Source organism: Trachymyrmex cornetzi, unplaced genomic scaffold (assembly GCF_001594075.2).
Source record: "Trachymyrmex cornetzi isolate Tcor2-1 unplaced genomic scaffold, Tcor1.1 scaffold472, whole genome shotgun sequence".
NCBI lineage: Eukaryota > Metazoa > Arthropoda > Insecta > Hymenoptera > Formicidae > Trachymyrmex > Trachymyrmex cornetzi.
In genome coordinates, this window is record NW_017299530.1 from 87,667 (window position 1) to 110,051 (window position 22,385).

Here is a 22,385-nt window from a genome sequence, read left to right on the forward strand (position 1 = left end):
TACATACATACATACATACATACATACATACATACATATATATATATATATATATATAGTGTGTGTGTGTGTGTGTGTGCGTGTAATATATATATCACACATATTTATATAAAAATAATTTGAGCAATAAAGAAGAAATATAATACTCGTTTTATAGAAACGCAATCATTTCAAGATATTTAATATTGTGCCGGGTCACTAGGATTTACATAGGAATAAACCTGCAGAAATTATCTGTGTTAAACAAAAAGTATGCCGACCATCCTGACGTTTGCTTATATAGAACGTGCGACCTTAGTGATAGAGTGATACTCCTATCGGGCGAAGCCGAGGAAATCAGTGAGCCGATCATTCCAATCGTGGAGCCAATGGGTAGGTCCGTGACTGGGCTGATGTTGCTTGCACGGGTTGATCTCCTTCTCCGGTGGCATGTACTCCTCGCTGCGTATGCAAAAGTAGCTCTTGATCGGACTGCGGCACATCGGGCACCGGTCCAGCTTGCCGAAGCACGAGGCACAAATACAGGTGTGTCGGCATGGTAGCAGGGCACGTGATAACGGGAAGTACTGGCAGACGACGCAGAGCTGCTCGCCCGCGGTGTTCCAAAGCGAGCCGCCCTCCTGGTCCCCATTCTGGCCGGATGCCACCAGAGCACCGCGACTGCCGGCGCCGGCGTTGTCGTTGTTATTGCACGGCTCGGCGAGCGCCAGGGCTGGCGAACCCAGACCAGCCGACGACATCGCATCGCTCTCGTCGTAGTTGCTGGAGTTGCCCGTGGCCAGGTACAATTGCTGCGGAAAAATCGCGAGCACGAGTTGTCATGGTGTCAAGTTTGTCAATGAGCGAGTTTCGAGAGAAACCGTAAACGCGTTTCTATCACTATCATTTTTGGAATATAAAGTAACTTTACCCAATACAGCCTACCTAAGCATTACGATTTTTGCTGAGTCCAATATTGATGGTCAAATTCAAAATAGGAAACATTTCTGAATATTAATTGAAAATGTTAGATATTTTCAATATTTACCATACATGAACTTGAAGATTGCACATTGAATTTATAGCCATGTAACTATCTATAAACAGCAAGTAGACTATGGCCTACTTCATACTAGACCATATCAGGTACAGTTATCTTAATTAATAATTAATCTGCGATATATACACATGTATATAAATCTTTCCGACATTTAAGAGATTCAATGCCGATGATTAATGGTAGATACTGGGATTCACCTTTCGGAGCTAATCGTTTTATCTTGCACTCACCTTTAAGCAAGACAGTTGGCCGTTTGCCTGCTTCAAATACTGCGCTAGAATCGAAGTCGGCAACGTACACACGCTGTCCTTAATATGAACGACGTTTACCAGGGCCACCTTAAACACAAATATCGCGGGAGATGGTGAATGATAATGAAAGTAAGTTTTGCTTTTCTTCTCTTTTACAAAAAAATATGTAGGGTAACTCCAGTATTTATTCCGAGCGAGAATTTATATCACAAAAGTTAGAAAAAATAAAAGAAGTGAGAGTAATTTGCACGCAATCACTCTATTATATGCCTTTATATGGCATAATAAGGTTTTATATATTAAATTAAGTTTTAGATAAATTAAGATAGATAGAGAAATTAAGTTTTCGATAAGTGTATAAGATATACCAGAGTTATCCTAGAAGAGAGAGAGTTATTTACAAGATAGTAAAAAAATTTCTCACGGTTTCGTCGGGATGAGGATCCCGATTGTCTCTTCGAGTAAGGAAAATCACCAGAGGATAGCAGAGCCGCGGCGGGGTACCGAGCTCGAGTTCCGGAGCTGGTAGAGATAATCTCAACGTTTCCTCACCGTGTGGCTGTCTACTGCAGTTTCGGTCAAGGAAAATAGCAATTGAAAAAATGTGCGAGTAAAAAAACACATGATAAGTAAAAGAAAAAACTGATTAACGAACAAAAGCGATCAATCGAACGATCTTGAAAATATAAATAAGATCGAGAAAAATATTTTAAAAATAGACCGAGAATAACCGTGAGTTTGTTGAAATTTTTTTCACATGTTTCCAGTTCAATTCGTTTAACAAACAACGCGCAATTATATCATTCTCGTTAAATCCTCATTACGCGAAGGACAAGCTAGAGAGCTACATCAGATATTCTTTAAAAAAAATGCACACGTGACCAGTCTACTAGAAATAACCCGCCGAGATAGATTATGCAAAATTATACTTCCTGTTTTTCCACGTCTCGAAACTTGTATAAGATCGCGCGATTTCACGGTTAAAATCATCTCGGAGTGATTCTCAAAGGATACGTTTGTGGCGGCGTAAGGTACTGCGCGTGGCCCTGTAGAAGGGTTCCGTTCAGGGACGCGTCCCGTAACGTGCTCCAGGGTTTCCAGAGCGCCAGGTGTAGCTCTCTTATGCAGACACCCCAGATCGCCTGCAGCGAGTACTCCACTTGGCTAGACACCTCGCACTCCACCTCTGGAACAGACGTTTATCTTCAGCGAGCTGGAATTCGAGTTCGACGTGCAACTTGATTGTAAAAATCCGTATACTTAAGTCTACCAAACGTTCTCCTTATAAAGTAATCAAATCCTATCCTATTCTATGATAATTAGACGTTCTGCTTGATTTATCAAAATGCATTCAACCATATACGTCTTGTTGGTATAATTAAACTATTTTTCTTAATATGAGACCTACAAAAGCCAGTTTTGAATAGCCTGTAGAATACAGAATGGTTCAAAATATTCACAAGACACTCTCGATGGGTTTTCTCTACCTTCCGAGAAATAGTAATCAAATAAAATTCGATTTTGATTGGATTTAAATTCGGGTCGTCCAATTCATAGAGCACACTGAGAAAAATGTCTGGTTGAAAATATATGAATCAGAAGATTCTGCTCAATCAGAATTCTGGTTGTATCAACTAGAATTTAGTAGATCTAACTAGAAAATTCCGATTTGCTCATTTTCAATCAGAATTCCTCAGATATTTTTCTTTGTGCAGATACACGACTTTCAATGTGCTGCAATCCCTACTAAATTATTGCGAATGTAAAGAGTGGTATTTAGGAGTGGCATATTGTACTTACGAAACGATACTGATCGAGAGAACTAAGTACATACAAACTCAGGAACTAAGTATTTGCGGAATTCGAAATGCATTTGCTAATATCTCGTTGCGAAAAGAAAATAAATTTTTTACAAGTCTTGAGAATTGAAAGGACAGCGATTACACTGGTAAAAATTTCTAATATTCATAAGAAATTCGAGATTATTTGACTAGAATTTAATTCATATTAGAAGTAGATACTCTGTCTGGAATATGCTATTGGATATCAAAGGAGCGCGCAATGATAATCCGATTCTCTTTAACTTAAAATAACATTATGTTATTTTTTTAACCTTCATGTGTGTCAAAATGTAAATCAATCCATTTCTGCAGTTAGTTTCAAAGTGAACATCATCCACATATTATTTAGTAAATAAACTACATTTGATACATTTCTTTGAGTTAAATTATTTAATTCTACTGTTTTAGTTAAATTGATGATACATTGAGTAGGAACAGTGGCGACTTATAAAAATAATTAAAAATAACTCAAATTGAGTATAATATAACACATTATGAATTTAACGGTACAACAAAAAGAAGAAAGAGAAAAGAAGAGGCGAGAAATGATCCGTCGACGAACTTTCATTCACCCATCGTTCAATCGTAAAACATGGAAACAGAATATTACGAATGAATTACAAGCTCGTGGAGGTTTAAATGTCAAGATCAATGTAACGACCAACGTAACGTTCTCGAGCTGTCGCTGCAATCACGGATACAATTACAGGAGGGACCTGAAGCGTTCATCAGCCATTGAGGTCATTTCCTTTATATTAACCCTTATCGTACCAATATGGGTAACTAGTGACCGAGCGATTCCTGTTCGTGCAAGTTTCTTAGAGTCTTTCGGTAATTATAAATTATACTACATTTTATTATTTTCCAAAATAAAGAGTCAATATTTATTCTAGAAAGTTGAAAGTATGTTGATGATATTTTAGAGATATTTTGAATTATTTTGAAGAGGTGAAAAAAAATGAAGAGATTCTAGTGACCCCTTGATGGTATGGATGAGGCACCAAATTGTACATGGTAAGGGTTAATTACACTTTTGTCGTTATTGTTGTCATTCATCCGTTTACTTAATCGGCAATTATCGTTTTTATGAGGGGAGGCTAAAATAAAAACGCTGCTCAGTTAGGCGCCTATTGGTACGTAATGCGGTTATTATAATAGCAGGATCGCTTTACGCGCCGTTTACGCTCGCGCAACAATTCAGCTTGGATTGTAACGATACATGGCGCAATCGAGATATACGAGGTAAAATGTGCGCGCGTTCACGAGACCTTAACGAGAGACCGGTATTACTACAACTACGAAATTTTAGCCCGGCGTTTTCTTTTCTCAGCGTCGGTCGAGACGCTCGCCGCTTAATTGCGCAAACGTTGGGATTTTGCAACGCTCCGTAATTCACCGACCTGTAAGAGAGCCGGCGGTACTTTTTTCCGCCGAACCGTTGGAGAACGCATCGTCGATCGCATCGCGGATGCGATCTTGTGAACCTCCTTTCTTACATCTCCCAATTGCCTAATAGTAAATTGCAGTCGACGTCAAATTATGTACACTCTGCATTTTCAGGAAGGTCTCTTTCACAGATGTTCATACATTACGCAGCAGAATAAATATTTATATGGATAAAAGTTTTGTCGATGCATCTCAAATTAAGTCTGATACAAATCTGAATAGTTTCACTACTGAAAAGTACTGAAAACTGTTCAGTATCAGTTCTTATACTATATATATATTTTTCAGTAGTTTTAAAAAATTCTTCTTTAAAACTGTTCAGTATCACTTTTACTACTTTTCAGTAAAACTGATACCAAACAGTTTTAAAGAACAGCTTTCAGTACTTTTCAGTATCAGTTTTATTTTTAAATAATAAAACTGAACAGTTTGAAGAACAGTTTTCAGTATATACACTGAGAAAAATGGTCTGGTTGGATTAAACAGTAATTCTGGTGGAAAATGGACGAATCAGAATTTTCTGGTTATGTCTATTAGAATTCTAGTTGTGATAACTAGAATTCTGATTAATATAATTATTCTGGTAAAAATAAGAATTCTAGTAGATTTTACTTTTCTAGTAGATTCTATAGTAGAAATATAGTATCAATCAGAATTCCGGTTATCTCAACTAGAATTCTAATAAATTTAACCAGAAATTTCTGATTCGTTCATTTTCAACCAGAAATTTTGTTCAGTGTACTTTTCAGTAATAAAACTGATATTGAAGTTTTTGTGATAACAAATTTATAGAAGTATCTAGAAAAAATTTAGCTAGATCTGGAAATAATGTTGGCTCATCCTCATCGAAATAATTACGTAAGCGTTGATGACAATGATGCAAAAATTAACATTCCAGTTATCAGTTTGAGCATCCTACATAATTATTATGATAAAAAACAAAATTATTAGCCTATTCACATATTTCTTGTATATAATGATAAAATAAGTTTAAATGGCGACGAAAGGTCACGTCACTGAATTCCAGAGAAACGCTCTTTCAACTATGCAATTCCAAGCATAAATATAAACGAGCGATAAATGGTGATTTTTAAAATTGCGCATACGAAATCGCGGACGCACACGCGTGACATTTTCGTCCGATTTACAACCGTGCTTGCACACGTAGGTGTTTCATTCTCGGTGCTCGTCGTCGCGATGAACATCTCGGTGAGGTCGAGACGAGACGACGACGTCGGCAGCGGCGACATTACGGCGCTGTTATTTCACGGCTGGTTACTAAAAATTATTGCGTAAGAAACGCGCTTTCGACTTCTCTCTCTCTCTCTCTCTCTCTCTCTCTCTCTCTCTCTCTCTCTCTCTCTCCCCCCTCTCTCTCTTACAGTCGCGGTCTCGTTCCGAGAAATATCTACTGCATAAGGGAACCAAAGGGGTTTCCAGGTCGCGTCACACTTTGCTACGACTACCGCGCTCTCGTTCATTAATCATTCCATGATCCCGCGAGAAAAAGAAAAAATAAGAGGGGGAGGAGTGAAGGAGAAAAAAAGAAAGAAATAAGCGCTAATTATTTTGCGCGTCCTGGGACTCAGTCCCTTAACACGCGAGACACATTATTGTACTGTATAAGATTATGATGTTGACACGTGGCCTAACTTTACACACTGATAGAAAAGTGATTAATTATTGTTAGGAGCGAGCTCCATTTTCATGATTATTACTACTGTAATGTTAGTAATAATAATATATTTTTAATTCTCTTAAACACGAAAAAATTATACTATAAATTATAATTTTAGATATTTATTACAAATATTAAATATATTTTATACTTACGATTAGTAAAATATTAGGTGTTAAACTTAATTCCTGCCGTTTTTCGTCTCCAAAATTGATTTGTTTCGAGGGGAAATACCTTAATCAAAGATAAGATGTAAATGGGTAAATAAATAAACATTTTTATTCAGTAAATGCAATCGTAATTATAGTGAGTGTAACTATTTTTCTAAATTCACCTACTATTTATGAGATTTCCTAACTAGAAATTTTCAAGTAGTGTGTGACTATTATTAATAGCACGATTGATTATACAATTGCATGGTTAAAACAACTACAAATATACTTGTCCCAAAAAAGTAACTATATAAATTATAGTTAAATTATGGTAACTGCAATCATCTTTTCTCTTGCAATTAGTGCAATAATAAAATAATAAATTAAAAGAAAAATTAAAATAAAATAAAATCAAAATAATAGTAAAATATGATCGTGCGAGAATGCGATGTGTGTATAGTATGTGTAAAGAACAATCTAATTGTAAGAGAAAGAGAGAGAAAGAGGAAGAGAGCGTGCGACGACACCCACTAAAACGCCGGAACCGATTGCACCGTCGTTCTCAAACGAGAGATTATCCCTTCTAAATTCGATTGAGGCAAGATGAATTGAAGTCTAGGTTGCGGTAGCTTCCCATGACTCGATTCGACTTGCCGAACGTCGCGTCTTGTCACCGGTAGCTTTCACTTTCGTTCGCTTGTCGCGAAGTACCTCACAAAATCTCGAACGCGCGCATGAGAATCCGATCCGCTCGTCCTTGTGTCCTCCATCATCAAAAGGATCATTGCCGAACCTTTTAAGGAAATTAAAAGTCCTGATTTATGGAGTATGTTCCTGCAATTTGCAATTGTAAAAGCAATTGATTGGCCAACTGTTTCGAATCGTTTCTTCCCTGCATGTATTTCTTAGGCTTGCATCTCCTACACAGCCCGAACTCGGGAGTTAATCTAATCAGTCTAATTGATTGACTTGACATCCGAGACATGTTTCTTGATCTATGTTTTATATTTCGTTCCATTCGGCGAATATGTTGCGTTTTCTAAAGTGATCAGAGACTAAACACTGTGAGATTAAGATTATTAGATTGAAATTTAACCAATCAAAGTAAAGTTCACTAATCATGAGATTGGTTTTCTTTCTTTTGGTTGATTAAATTCTAATCCAATCTCAATCTCTAGTCTGATCACAGCTTAAGGATGTCAAAATGTGGAAGCCAGATACCGCCAGTATTCAGGACAGTGCACAGTTTTGCAACATATCTAGTACGATTTTTTCCTATTTTCGCAGAAAGACTATTTTTTTACAAAGTGTAAAGGTGCGATTTCACGCTGACGCTAGACGCTCATTTTCAGCGTCAAAACAGGTCACGTGATCAAAATTGACGCTTGGTATTCGTCAATTTTGATCATGTGACCTGTTTTGACGCTGAAAATGAGCGTCGAGCGTCAGCGTGAAAAGGCACCTTTATACTAGAGAAATTAAGATTCTATACAAAAATTTTATAATATTTTCTCCTTTTGCCTTAGATATTTTAACAAAATGTTCCAATCTATGGTATTTACATTTTTCATATTATATTTTCCTATTTTCGTAAAAAGACTACGTGGAAAGAACAATTTTGATGAAAGATTCGAAATGTTGCTAGAAATCTAAAAATAATTTTGTTGGAAACTCAAACTGGTTGCTAGAATGTCAAAATTTTGTGCAGCGCGCGCAATACTTATTATTTTTTAGTTTTTAATATAATTACTTTGGTAGCCCAACAAAATTATTTTCAAATTTATATACTGCTCAAAAAAATTATGGGCAAAATAGAAAAGATTTTGGGCAAAAATTGGTCAACTTTGACTGACGGTAACTGCGAAAAATTACCGTAGAATAATGTTTTTTTTTTTTTAATTAAAGCTTAAAATTGGGCTTTTAGATCGTAGATTGAGAGATTTGGCAAGACAACCTATCAATCTCAAATGAGATTATCACAAGCTCTAGTACAAATCTGGAATGACATTCCGCAGGAAGAAATTAGGACCTGCATTAATATGAGGAATTAACTGCAAACACATTGAGAGAAAAGTATATCGTATTTGTGACTATAATTGCATGGTAAAATGATTATGGTTAAGAACATCATTTTTATAGTTATTATTGCTATAATGTTAGTAACAATAACCTTATATGTATAGTTACAACATTTCATAGTAAAATTCACTATATGCAAATATATGATTTATATATAAGATTAACCGAGAGATTAACCATATATACAATTATTTGAATGAATACATATTATAGTCGTTATGATCATAATTCAGTTTTCAGGTTGCTATAATTTATATGGTCAAAACAGTTATAAATTTATGATTGTCCCAAAAAATGACTATAAATTATAGTTAAATTATACAAATTAAGTATAATAATAGGACATATAAGAGTCGATATTAAATTAAATTATATATTAAAAAAAGAAATATTGCATGTTTCGGTCTTTTAATTAGACCCTCTTTTCAGATATTTACATATAAAGATGTTACCATGATTTAATATTGTCGAATGTGACAAAAATGTACATTATAATCGCATGTCGTGTGAAACAATTGAACGTTAGACAGAGGAATTGAAATTGCTCGCCAAAAGGTTGGAAGGCCGATCGAACAGAATTTCATGACGTTCTAATAAAATTATAAATTTCATTAACTAACATCAAATAAAAAGCAAACAAAAATACGTCACCTCGGTAGAACACTCACCAAAAAATATATAATTCGATGATATGATAGATACTCGTCAACTTTCCATTTATATACATACAGTCGCGTGCAAAAGTTTCGGGCCAAACAATTATTCATCAATAATTTTTGCATAAGCAGGGAAAAATAAATTCTACATATTGTCGTTTAAATTCATTTAATTATATTATTAAAATATACAACTCATAAATTTCTAGAACAAAGGAACATTAAATCACAACAAAATATATGAAAATCACGTGTTCAAAAGTTTTGGGCCAAACAAATTTCTATAAAAAAAAAAACTATAAATAACAGGCAAAATCATTTTTCATACGCCAAAAGCTTGAATAGCATCAATATTTTGTCGACATACCCTTAGCAGCTATTACAGAGGCACATCGTCGAGGCATTGATTCTATTAATGTCACGATCCTCGCATTATCAATATTCTTCCATTCGTCTTGAACCCTCTCCCACAAGATATTCTTATTTGAACAAGTAACTGCCCCTACTCGAACTTTTAGTTCTTCCCACAAATGCTCAATAGGATTGAGGTCTGGTGATTGACTCGGCCACTCGAGAACACGAAGTTTTTTCGCCTTGAAGAAGTTTTGAATGAGTTGAGATCGATGTTTGGGGTCATTATCTTGTTGGAAGATCCATCCGCGAGGCATATTTTTACGCGAATAGGGAAGCATGTTGTCTGATAAGATATTTTTGTACATGACAGCATCCATGTTGCCTTCAATTTTTACCAAAGGACCGACACCTTTCCAGGAAAAAGCTCCCCACAGCATGATGCTACCGCCTCCGTGTTTCACTGTAGGTATTTGATACCTACAATTGTATCTGGTACTTTTTGGTCGCCTTACATACCTTTTTCCATCGTTCCCAAATAAATTCATCTTTGTTTCGTCAGAGAAAAGCACTTTCTTCCAATCATCTACCGTCCAATTTTGATGAGCTCTAGCAAATTGTAATCTTGCTTTCTTATTTTTGGCGCTAATTAAAGGTTTTCTAACCCCAACACATCCAACTAATCCAACATCCTTCAGTCTACGAGATACTGTACTGCGACTTACGGTAGCCAAGTTTTCCTCGCGTAATTCACGTGCTATAATAGTTGCATTCTTCTTCGGATCTATAACTGACTTCCTTTTAATTATTTTGTCTATCTGTTTAGTGGTTTTTCTGGGCCTTCCAGATGCTGCTTTATCTGCTAGAGTATGTGTTTCTTTCCACTTCTTTATAATATTATTAACAGTCGTTTTTCCTAAAGATAACTTCGAAGCGATATCACGTGAAACGTTTCCTTCTTCGTGTAACTTGATAATAATTTCACGCACTTGTAAATGCGTACGTTTCGGCATCTTGACACTACAGCACTAACGTAAAACAGTAATCAAACACAAGTTCTCAATGTTTATATACATTTAAGAACGAATATGTAAACAAACGCGAGCCATTCACGATTCTAAAAACTTGGCCCGAAACTTTTGATTATACGATTTTCATATATTTTGACATGACTGAATGTACTTTCGTTGTAGATATTTATAAGTTGTATATTTTCATAATATAAATAATTGACTTTAAAAATCAATACTCACAATTTATTTTTCGTGTTTATGTAAGAATTATTGACGAAAAATAGTTTGGCCCGAAACTTTTGCACGCTACTGTATATATGTATATAATCAGTGTAGTAATAAATAATATATAATCTTAGTCATAATGTAAAATCCACAGAGTCATAAATTATATAAAAATGTATTCTTCAATAAATAATCGTTAAATAAAATATGAAGATGTTGTGACTGACAAATACTAACTTCCGAGTCAGTGTTTGTCAGTCACAACAGTTATACATTTTTAATTTTATTCCTGGATTGTGTTCTACCGAGGTGACGTATTTGCTTGCTTTTTATTTGATGTTAGTTAACGAAATTTATAATTTTATTAGAACGCGTCATGAAATTCTGTTCGATCTGCCTTCCAACCTTTTGGCGAGCAATTTCGATTCCTCTGTCTAACGTTCAATTATTTCACACGACATGCGATTATAATGTACATTTTTGTCACATTCGATAATATTAAATCATGGTAACATCTTTATATATAGATATCTAAAAAGAGGGTCTAATTAAAAGACCGAAACATGCAATATTTCTTTTATTAATATACAATTTAATTTAATATTGACTCTTATATGTCCTATTATTATATTTAATTTATATTATTACCAAGAGTCCTTCATTATTATTGTTAAAGTTAAATTATAGTTATTCCAACCATTTTTTTCTCTCAGTGCAGTAATTGAGCAACGCGGAGGTAACACGCGTTACTAAAATTTACATACGCAGAAACATGATGTGCAAAATCCATCTAGCAACCTCGCTGTGATGCATATCCGGTAATGCAGATAATGTCGGTAGTATATATGTAAAAAAATATTTTTTTTTATTAAAGGGGAAAGTTCGAACTATATGCCATTGTAAATTAACCATTCCACAAAAAAATTTCACAAAAAAATTTTACAACGTCCGGGCATTCCGTTAAACTTTGCAATTTTCAATATGACAAACACACCTTCATATTTTAAAAGTCATAGTGCTGGGGGGGGGAGGGGGGTGCATCAAACTTACAATCTTTTTAATAACTTAAATAGCTAACTTCTTCCCGTTGCTATCAATAACAACGTCGACACATTATCATTACATCTATGGTAAAAGATCGATAAACATTGTTACTAAAATACGAAATACCTTTCGATTATGCAGAGGGAAAAAAAAGAGTTTCTTACCCGGTCTACGTGACTGGGCGACAATACCTGGCCGAACGCCGGCATCGATCAAGGTCGACGCGATGATCAGCCGGCCGAGAGTTGTTTATGCGATCTTTTTATATGCGTAAAGGTGGAGCCAGGCCAAACAATGAACTAAAGTCACTTGATTTATAAGGTATCGCAATGGTATATCCATTTTTTTCAGCATTTGATGTCAAACTGGCAGATAGTGCACTTCTAGATAGCACAGAAAGTTAAAAAAGAATTCAGTTGTGTCATCAATTCTGAATTCATTTTCAGAGAGAGATGCAAAAAAAATTCTTTTAAAAAATTCTGAAATAATTTTTTTTGCATCTAAGAAAGAACTCAGAATATACAACTAAATTATTTTTGAATTCTTTCTGAACTCTCTGTATTATCTAGACTACCTATATGACATAAATATTTCATCGCAAGATTTGAAATATTTCAGAAATTTTTCATAAAATTTCTGAAATATATAAATATATTCAGAAAATCAGAGTTTTTAAAATTCCTTTTCTTATAATTATATTTGTACAATATTTCTAAAATATTTTTGTGAAATATTTTAAGGCAAATTTTAAAACGTTTTATAAATATTTCCACAATATTTCTGAAATATTTTATTGAAATACATATTTCAAAAAATGATTTACGTAAATATTTTACGCTATACGGCTATTTCATCTACACATTAAGTGTAGCTATTTTAACCTGTGCAAAATTTTCTATGCATTTTTTGTCGAAACTAAACATTTACCTCTTATAAAATTTTTTTTCTCTTTCGATGGTTTCTCTTTCGGTGGTCATATATTGAAGTGCATTTTTATTTTCTGAATTGTACTCACATGCACTTTTATGCGCTGAAACTTCAACGCCAAATAAATCCATATTAGACCAAAAAATACATAAATTAAGTATTCGTACATATTTCATTGTTTATAAATAAACTGATAACACATAAAAAAATTGATATTTTCCAACTATATTTTCCCTCACAAAATACATTTATATAATTACGTAAGTTTGGAATGGCCACGTTTTGAGATCTGTTTTCTGTGGCTGAAACTAGTATACACCTTGGAAACTTAAAGTGAAATAGTTTTATTTGATATTTGATAAAAGGGGGAAAAAGAATTCTAATAAAAATAAAAAACTTACGGTACTTCATAAATTTAGTGACTTTTGCAACGAGCGCGAACGAACGCGAATAAACAACTTGCTTCGATGAGAACAGTGCCAAATTGGCCTGCGACATCTTTCGCACCGAAACATCTCACTGAAGCAAGTTGTTCGCGCTTGTTCGTTTGATCTGTGAATTTAACTGATCAGGAAGAACATTCCCTCTATTCATCACTGTCATAATTCATATAAATATTTATAGTTCATATTTAATAATTTAATCGTTTATCCTTTATAACTTGATCTAAATTCATTTTAAAGGTCATCGTCCATGCACGCTAATGGAAGAAAATTTATTTTTATGTTCGTTTGCTTATTCATTCGCTTTATATCTGGATCCGGTTGTAAATGGCGTACGTGCGAATTTGCACGTTCCCTTGCGATCCACTGCTATTTATGGCTGGGAATAATTTTTTTGATCGTACCGGTTGATTGTATCCTTGATTTGGCATAAAAAATACCCCCACACATGGAGTTGCAACGATACCGGTTGTTCTCTCAGTCGGACGAAGATGTTTAATTCTTTTGACGCATGAGAACGTTTAATTCTTTTGACGTTAAAATTTGAGAATTTCACAATAAAAGGCTCCTTTATTTGTATAAACTTACGAATAAAAATTGAAAGAAGGTTAAAAGAAGTATATCAAAGTCAGAATGAAGAATAGAAACAGATTAGAAGTTTACGAGAATTCAGAATAGTAGGGGAGAGTTGGCTAAGTCGTACCGACGGTTAAATCGTACCTCCATTGTATTTTCTAAACAAAACTTTTTTTTTTTAAAGATAATGACACTGATGTGACGCTGATAATATGGGTTAAGAACTATCATTTCTGTTTTGTCTTCGAGTCGTCTGTTTACAAGTGACATTCAAAATTAATTTTGTTCGGTGTCTGATCTAAGTTTTGATACAATTTACCTAAGGTGTTATCAGTACAAGGTTGGTAATTGAATTATAGTGTCCTTCAGGGTTATAATTGATATTTAAACTCTTTTCGAGTATATAGCATCAAATTAGCAAAATATTTGTAAGTTACTATAGTATGTTGCTATTGGCAAATTTGTAAAAATAGAGAGAGTTGGGTAAATCGTACTTGTCACTGGTCTTTATATTTTAACGATACGATTTTTGCAAGTGACGCGAGCAATATGTGGAGGTTACTATTATGCTATTATGATAAAAAAGGACCTACAGTGGACTAGATTCAGTGTGTCAGGTGCTCTAAGTGATTGCATGAAACCTGTAGTGACAATCCTGACATTTGCCAAAAATGCAGTTCAAATAAGTGCTCAAGAAAGTGATTACTTATCAACTATTGAGTCTTTCTATTAAATTTTTCTATTAAGTCTTTATATTGAATCTTTTCTATTGTGACGGAAAAATCTGTAATTGATTTTATTTCCAAAATTTATTTTTTTAAAATATCCATGAGATTTTAATATTCTGAAATGTAGTGCAATGATAGCTTAAATCAATTTAAGTGTTGCTTTTTACTTTGTTTTCTTAAATGAGTTTAAAAAACACAGAGTCTAATTTCTGTTTTTTATAATATAAAAGTTTTATAATATAAATTTTTATAATATAAAAGTTTTTATTATACCTACTTAAATATGTACACTCAGTTTGAAATTAAAAATAAATTTATTAATAAATGAGTTTTAAAATTAATTTTGTTTATTTTCCCAGTAAACAAACTGACGTTATTTACCGTTATTTTGACGTTAAAGAATTATTTTAATGTCAAAATGACAATAAACAATGTCAGCTTGTTTGCTATATTAGAAGTACGATTTAAGAACCAGGTGGTATAATTTAACGATTCGGTCTCCAAATCGTACCGAAAGCTACTTTTTTTTAAATCTAATTTAAACAATAATGTAATGCCAAATTAAAACAAAACGATGATAGGGTCAAGAACCACTCAGGATAACAATTGAATGAACAGTATTGTAATCAATTCCTCATACAAACTTCTTCATTCAGACGTTTCGACCCCTATCGGGTTCTTCTCAATGTTAAAAATAAATTTGAATGTGTTACCGGTAACTACGCAAGATGTTCAGTATATAATAAAGGCGCAAAAATACTCGCATGTTAGTGCGAAAAAATCGTATCGTTAAAATATAATTGTGGCATAAAAAAGGCCCAATTTCAATCGGCTTCATCGGAACTAGTAGCTCGTATATTCCAGTACGAATCGTATGCAGTCTAAGATGTCATCGGTTTCATGACAATTTTACAATAAAATGGCCCATTGACATTAACAACAATAAAGTGGAAATCCTCCTTCATATTCTGCTGATAAAACGAATCCAACAAATTGAAAATATATAAAATGAATGCGGTAAGTAATATAATAACACAGAGATATCAAACGGATCTTAACGCTGTCGAACTCTGAGATGTAATTTGATATCTCTGTGTCGTAATGTTACTTACCGCATTCATTTTATATATTTTCAATTTTTTGGATTCGTTTTATCAGCAGAATATGAAGGAGGATTTCAATTTTATTGCAGTTAATGTCAATGGGCCATTTTATTATATTTTAATAATGTAATGTTTATTTTCACAAAAGTATCGTTTTGTTTTATTGCCAATGAATCAAAGTTTAATATAAGTACAAAAATATTCTGATATCATTAGTACTTTTATTTACAATTTTGTTTAAACGTTAGGGGGTACGATATAGGCGACTTCTCCCCTCCCTATATACAGGATGGATGCTAACAATAAATATTCTAAAAGATTTTAAAAGATGATTTTTCACACAAATTCAAAACGAAAATTCCATATGTCTGTAATGGCTTAATTTCAAATACGCAGAATATCAAAGTTGAAGAAAAAATTTCATTTTTTCCAAAAGTATCAGAAATCACTCAAGTCATTTTGAAACTTTAAACATACACAAAGTGATTTTCGAAATTTTTGGAAAAACCGAAATTTTTCCTTAACTTTGACTCCCTGTATCTCTGAAACTAAGCAGTTCCGTTTTGAATTTGTGTAAGAAATCACCCTTTAAAATCTTTTAGAGTGCTTGCAATTAGTATCTATCCTGTATGTAGAAGCCGATTACTCATCGAGCATTCATCTCAATTAGTCAACTAATTAAATGGATTGAATAAACTCAACTTGACAGTTACGTAACATTCCTTGACGTTTCAATGTTCTTGTAAGAAAATTATCGAAGAAACAAGTACAAAGAAACGTATCCAGAAAAAATGCTGTATTAACAGCATTAGTCGACAATCTATTAATAATCTTATTAATTCAATGACAATATTAATGAAACAAATACGTCATGCTTTAATACGTGTTATTTGTTTAAAAAAACTGTGGCACGCAAGAAACATAAAGCAGCAAGATGTAAACAGTAGCAAATCCAACATTCTGATTTGCTTACTGCTTACGTCTTAAGTTTTTGTATGCTGTTGCCTTTATACTGTCATTAAATTAACAAAATTATTTTCAATTAGACTGTTATTGGCTAATGTTCTTAATGAAACATTAATTTTTCTCCGGTTTTGCTCAAGTAAACATTTAGGTAAATACAGATTTGAAAATAATTTTGGAATATTAAAATATTGATGTAAGACGCTCAAACTGACGCTCAATACTGCATTGAAAAAATACTAAATTTTAATAAATATTTGTTGCAATAATTCTAAATAAATATTTACTAAATATTAACATATATTTATTTTATTAAAAAATCATTTATTTTATTCAATCATTTATTTTATCATTTTTTTTATCGAACAGATATTTATTTACTGCAAGTAAATGTTTATTTAGTACTATCTAAAGAAATATGTATAAAAACATATATTTATTTCATTAAAAAATCATTTATTTTATTCAATCATTTATTTTATCATTTTTTTTATTGAGTAGATATTTATTTACTGCAAGTAAATGTTTATTTAGTACTATCTAAAGAAATATGTATAAAAAATTCAGTAAATTCTTCTATATAGAATGTTAAAACTTTTTACAGCATGTCAACACTTGAGCGTCCTACATAATAATTTCGGTGCAAGACAATTATTTTCAGATCTTTATCTAGCTAAATATTTAGATAGTAAAGCCGTTCTTTCCTTTGTATACAAATTCCATCCCTTATACACGATTTCGTGACCTGAGAATCGAGGTAAACTGGTTCGTGATTCTAACAACCGGCAACATGCGGGCACTCGGGCAGGCCGGGCCGCTGGCGCAATCGTCTGCGATTACGTAATGGAATTCGATAATCGAGCGAGCCAACCTACCCGCGTCTACATGAATGTCTATCCGCTATACGAAGCTCGGGTCTCCTGGACTGCGACTGCAACCGTCAGGTTTCTCGACGACACTCCCGAAGAGACGCTTCGCTCGAAATTGCAAAATTGCCGAATTCATTCGACGAAAGGGCCGCATTTCTTCGATCCTTCAGCAATCCACATGGAACCATGGAACCATGGACTGGTGAATTTATCTAGACGGCATAGAATCGTGCACGAATGTGTGCGAATTACACAAACTGGCCTTTCACCGACAGTCAGGCGGCAAACACAGTAATAACGCATCGAAATTTCCATACTTCTGCGAACTGGGTTAGATGTTTATCGTGCGATTTCATAACTTGCCTCCGAGACCTTATTAAGTCAGACTCCATTTGAAACTCATCGAAAAACGCGGTTTGAGACGCATTTCGTTGAAAGGAGGATGTCAAAGAAAAGAGGTCAATTTCTGTACAAACAGGTGTAAATAAAAGGAATAATAGTGCGTTCTTTGTAGATTTGATCTCCTGGATAAAGTTATATAAAACTTTTATCATCGTATCCACAAGAGGTCAAAATCTACAAACACTATTCCTTTTATTCGCACCTTTTGTTTGACTGAACCGATCCCTTTTTACAACAACCTCCTTTATAGTCCTTGAAAAATTTTCTTTTCTTTCTCAACTAAAAAGAAACTGATAAGAGACTGTCGGCTGTTGTTAAAAGATAATGCACGAGAGACACGCACTTTGCGCATAACAATTATCTAATTAATGACCGAGCAAAAAGCGGCTGAGAAGTCAGAAAAGAATGCATTGAAGAATTTTGCAGCCGGCTGTAGAAGTGACTGAAAAGTGACGTTCCCTCATTTATCGCGTCACCTCGGTTTTCTTACGAGCGCAGCTTACAGATTATACGTGCGCTCGCTCCCGAAGACGTGTGCCTGTATCAACGCATATATACCGGGTGGTAGGGATGTGCAATACGGTAAAAATACATGTATCGTTACGGGAAAAAAAACCGATTTTTTACTCTCTCTAAATTTCTTGGAAGAATAAAAATATTTGCACTCTTGAACAAGAGTGGCAGATTTTCACTCTTTTAGAGTGGGACTCACTCTAAAGAATAGAAACCTCACTCCTTTTTTGGAGTGAATCTTAAAAAGAGTGAAATCTTACTTCAAAAGAGTAAAAGTACTGCCATTATTAAAAAATAGTGAAAATATTTGCACTTTTGAATCAGAGTAGCAAATTTTCACTCCTTTGAGATTTCACTTTTTTTGAGTAAAATTCATTCCAAAAAGGAGTGAAAGTTCTTTTCTTTGGAGCGAATCTCATTTCAAAAAAGTGAAAATCTGCCAATCTTATTCAAGAGTGCAAATATTATCACTCTTTTTCAATAGTGGCAGTAAGTTTACTCTTTTAGAGTGAGATTTCATCTCAAGAAATTTAGACAGCGCAAAAACGTCGGTTAGAAATCGCCTTTGAACTTCAAAGGCGATTTGTAACCGACATTTTTGCAAAAAATCGATTTTTTTCGCGTAATGATACGCGTATCGATACGCCTATCGCACATCCCTACCGGATGGGTGGCCGGCGTCGCAATTAAACGAAAGAGAGAACAGGGAGGCGCAAATCGGGCCCGGTTCGGTCAACTGGATGACCATGGAACATGAAAGTGCGTCCCACATTCATAATCCGCGATCTGATCTTTCGGGCATGCGACATTTTCATCGAGCTTATTTTCACGACTGTTGCTGCAACTCGCACGCATCGCCTCCACCCTCCCACCCCTTTTACCTTTCCTCTTCGAGATAGAAGAGTCAAGCGAGTTCCAGACTCGATATGAATCCTCTCGCCTTTAGACGGAAACTTAGAATCCGGAAGAAAACACGCATCTATCTATAAATTAACACGTAACTCAGTAAAGGCAAAGGTGGTAATGTAAACCCTACTTAAAATTCTATTGTAATTAACACCATCTAAAAAATTGTAAAAGATTTTTAATTTGTTTTTAGATAGGTATCGAAATTGTGAAACGATTGTCGCCACGACTGATGCGATCTTTTTGTTGACAATTAATGTTTAATTATTACAAGGTACGTCAAAGTTTTTTCGTACGATTTTTAATGTCAACGTGGTTTAACGTGGTATAAATTTCGTAAGTAACGAGATAATATCCTAAATTAATTCTTACACGGAGAGAATTTTCTTTTAAAATTTACCCTGAAAATATGACAGTCGTGGGACAACATTGTATTTCGAAGATTTTTACCATGCACTTCAGTAAAATTGATCAAACTTATTTTAAACTTTATTGTAGTTTTATTAATGAATGAGAGGGATTTATGTTAAAATTCTTCAAAATACAATGTTGTCCCACGACTGTCATATTTTCAGGGTAAATTCTAAGAAAAAATTCTCTCCGTGTAAGATATTGTTCTTCCATTTTGAGAAAGTAAGTGAACTTGAATGACTACAACCTTGGCCAAAAATATTAGGCACCTTATTAATCATTATTTAAAGTTTTATAGCTCAAAAATTGATTTATGATATTTGATGTAAATAATACTTCGTTTCAAGCACTCTTTAAACTTACAGTTAATGCCGGTAACTAATATAGATGACAATGCAGGTAAAAGAATTTCAGATAAATGAAGAAAATATAAACGTTTAATATTTTTTACCAAGATTACATTTTCGCCAGGACATAATTAAATGTATGTTAATGTTCGGCGAGACACACATTAGAAAGCGTTTTTTAATGCGTGTTAAGAATTTTTCTAGTTATTTCAAAATGGTTAAAGTGCTCCTAGAGATATCTGTGGATCAAGGAAGAGGTGCTCGTAGTAAACTGATAGTAAATATTCACAAGGACAGGATCAACGCAAAAGTATTGCTAGGAGAATATGTATTCATGAATAGAAACTTCTCAATACATTCAGAATTTTCTGTACAGTCAAGCATGAGAAGTCCAAATAGATTTGAAGAATTCATATTCTGTGAAAGTGTAGATAAAGACTCACTTCATCATCACATTTAGATAGTCACATAATGTCTCTTTTAAAGATTTTTCTCATTTTATAAACTGTCTTCATCATTTCACAAGTGTTTTACTTTTAACGTCAAACTTACGTTAAATTAATAAATTATCGTTCGTGATATCATTAACTTGAATATAATTAAAAAATAAAAATCACAAAAGAACAAAATAGGGGAACGACATTACGTTTTTTTCTCTATAATATTAATTGCGTATAAATTAAACTTGACAGATAGGATGATATTGAATGCCTCCAAATGTCACGTTTTGCAATTTTCATGTTACTTCTTTTTTCTTTATTATAAACACGGACAAGATATCGTGGTGCTGACGTCATATGTAGATTACTTCGGAATAGAGACAATTTAATAATGTTTCTTGTTCTTCTCGGAATGCAAAGTGTTTAATCTTATTTCAAGGAAGTTTTTAAAAACGGAAAAGGTTAAGAATCATCAACCGTGTTCGCATATTAAGATCTTGTTGCTAACAGCCATATGGGTGTATTTTCCGATAACTGCCACTTAGAGGCTCAACATAGGAGCTCAATTCTCATTAGATTAAGACCTATTATAAAGCTTCTAGAGTCTATACACTGTTAGAAATGTAACCACTAGCTTCCTTTACATGTAAATGAAACTGGTGGTTATGAACGAAATTAAAAATAATGAATGATTTAACTGAAAATTAAGTTACAGTAGTTATTAAATGTAATGAACGTGTACATTAAATTTATGAAATTTAATGTACTTTTAATAAAATCTTATGAAAAATACATTAAATTTTATGTATATGTACATAAATATACTTTTTAGTTACAAATACATTAAATTTAATGTAATGTCATGAAATTAAATTCAAATTAAATTTAATTATGTAACTTAAAAGTTAATGAAATTTAAGAACATTTCTAACAGTGTACATATGTTCTTAAAACTAAGGTTTAAGTAGGAGCAAAACTTCGACGGGATGCGTTGATACGATCTTATATATATATACGCCTTATATGAACTTATACGATCTTATACAAACCGTTTCTGTGCATTACGCCATGTCCATCTTTAAAATCATGATATCACCAGAACAGGAAATGATTTTTTTGCCCCTCTTCATGTTTCCGTAAATTTATTCAAAACTCAAACTGAATTTCCCAATCACTGAAACACATTTCTGTCGAATAATTGTGTAATGTCGCTCAATATTAACGGAAGTCTTCGCTTGGTAAAACCAAAATATTTCCGAACTCAACAGTTTCATACGTAATCGGGCAGGTAAATACGGAATTATCAACTTCCGATCTGCCGGTTCAATTGTGAAACTCCGCGCGAGAGTGCAATTAGGCAATTAAGTAAAATTGCCGAAATTATTTCATTTTTCACATAAAGGTTTACATCTCAGAAATTATGAAGAATATTTTTAAGTTTTTTACAGCATAATAAACTATAACGTTTTCTCTTTCTTGTTGTTTAAAACTTTTACAGTGAATTGTCACTCTGAAGAGTGAAATTTCACTCTTGAATGTTGAAAATTGAGCTACTCTTTTTTAAAACTGGCTCAATATTTTGTTCTTTAAAGTAAAATTTCACTCCAAAGAATTTAGAGAATACGTATAATTTTTTCATCATTTTTTGCATTATTATAATATTTTTAATGAGAATTGTTAACAAAGAGTGCGATTTAGGAAATTCATGGCTAAATCGCACAATCATTAAAATTATTTGCAGGATTATTGACTTTCCTCATTTAAAACGTTATAATAATGTGAAAAAAAATTATACAAGAAACGGAAAAGATTGTATTTTAGTGCAATTAACTTTAACTTCAATGTACTTACACTGTTAGAAATTTCTCAATGAATTTTAATTAACATGTAAAGGAAGCATGTGGTTATGCACGAAATTAAATGTAATGAATGATGTAAATAAAAACTAAATTACAGTAGTCTTAAATGTGATGAACGTGTGT

General features: G+C 33.4%; 1 protein-coding gene across 1 annotated transcript in view; it reads right to left on the minus strand.

The window, feature by feature from the left end:
• Positions 1-193: 193 nt before the first annotated feature.
• Positions 194-22,385, minus strand: part of LOC108765187 (cell growth regulator with RING finger domain protein 1) — a 59,965-nt gene continuing 37,773 nt past the window's right edge. Inside the window, exons 3-6 of the mRNA XM_018513775.1 lie at positions 2,305-2,476; positions 1,715-1,856; positions 1,270-1,377; positions 194-791 (exon numbers count right to left, since the gene is read on the minus strand). Of these exons, the coding sequence (XP_018369277.1) occupies positions 315-791; positions 1,270-1,377; positions 1,715-1,856; positions 2,305-2,476 (899 nt within the window). The 3' untranslated portion in view covers positions 194-314. The remainder of the gene's footprint in view (positions 792-1,269; positions 1,378-1,714; positions 1,857-2,304; positions 2,477-22,385) is intronic.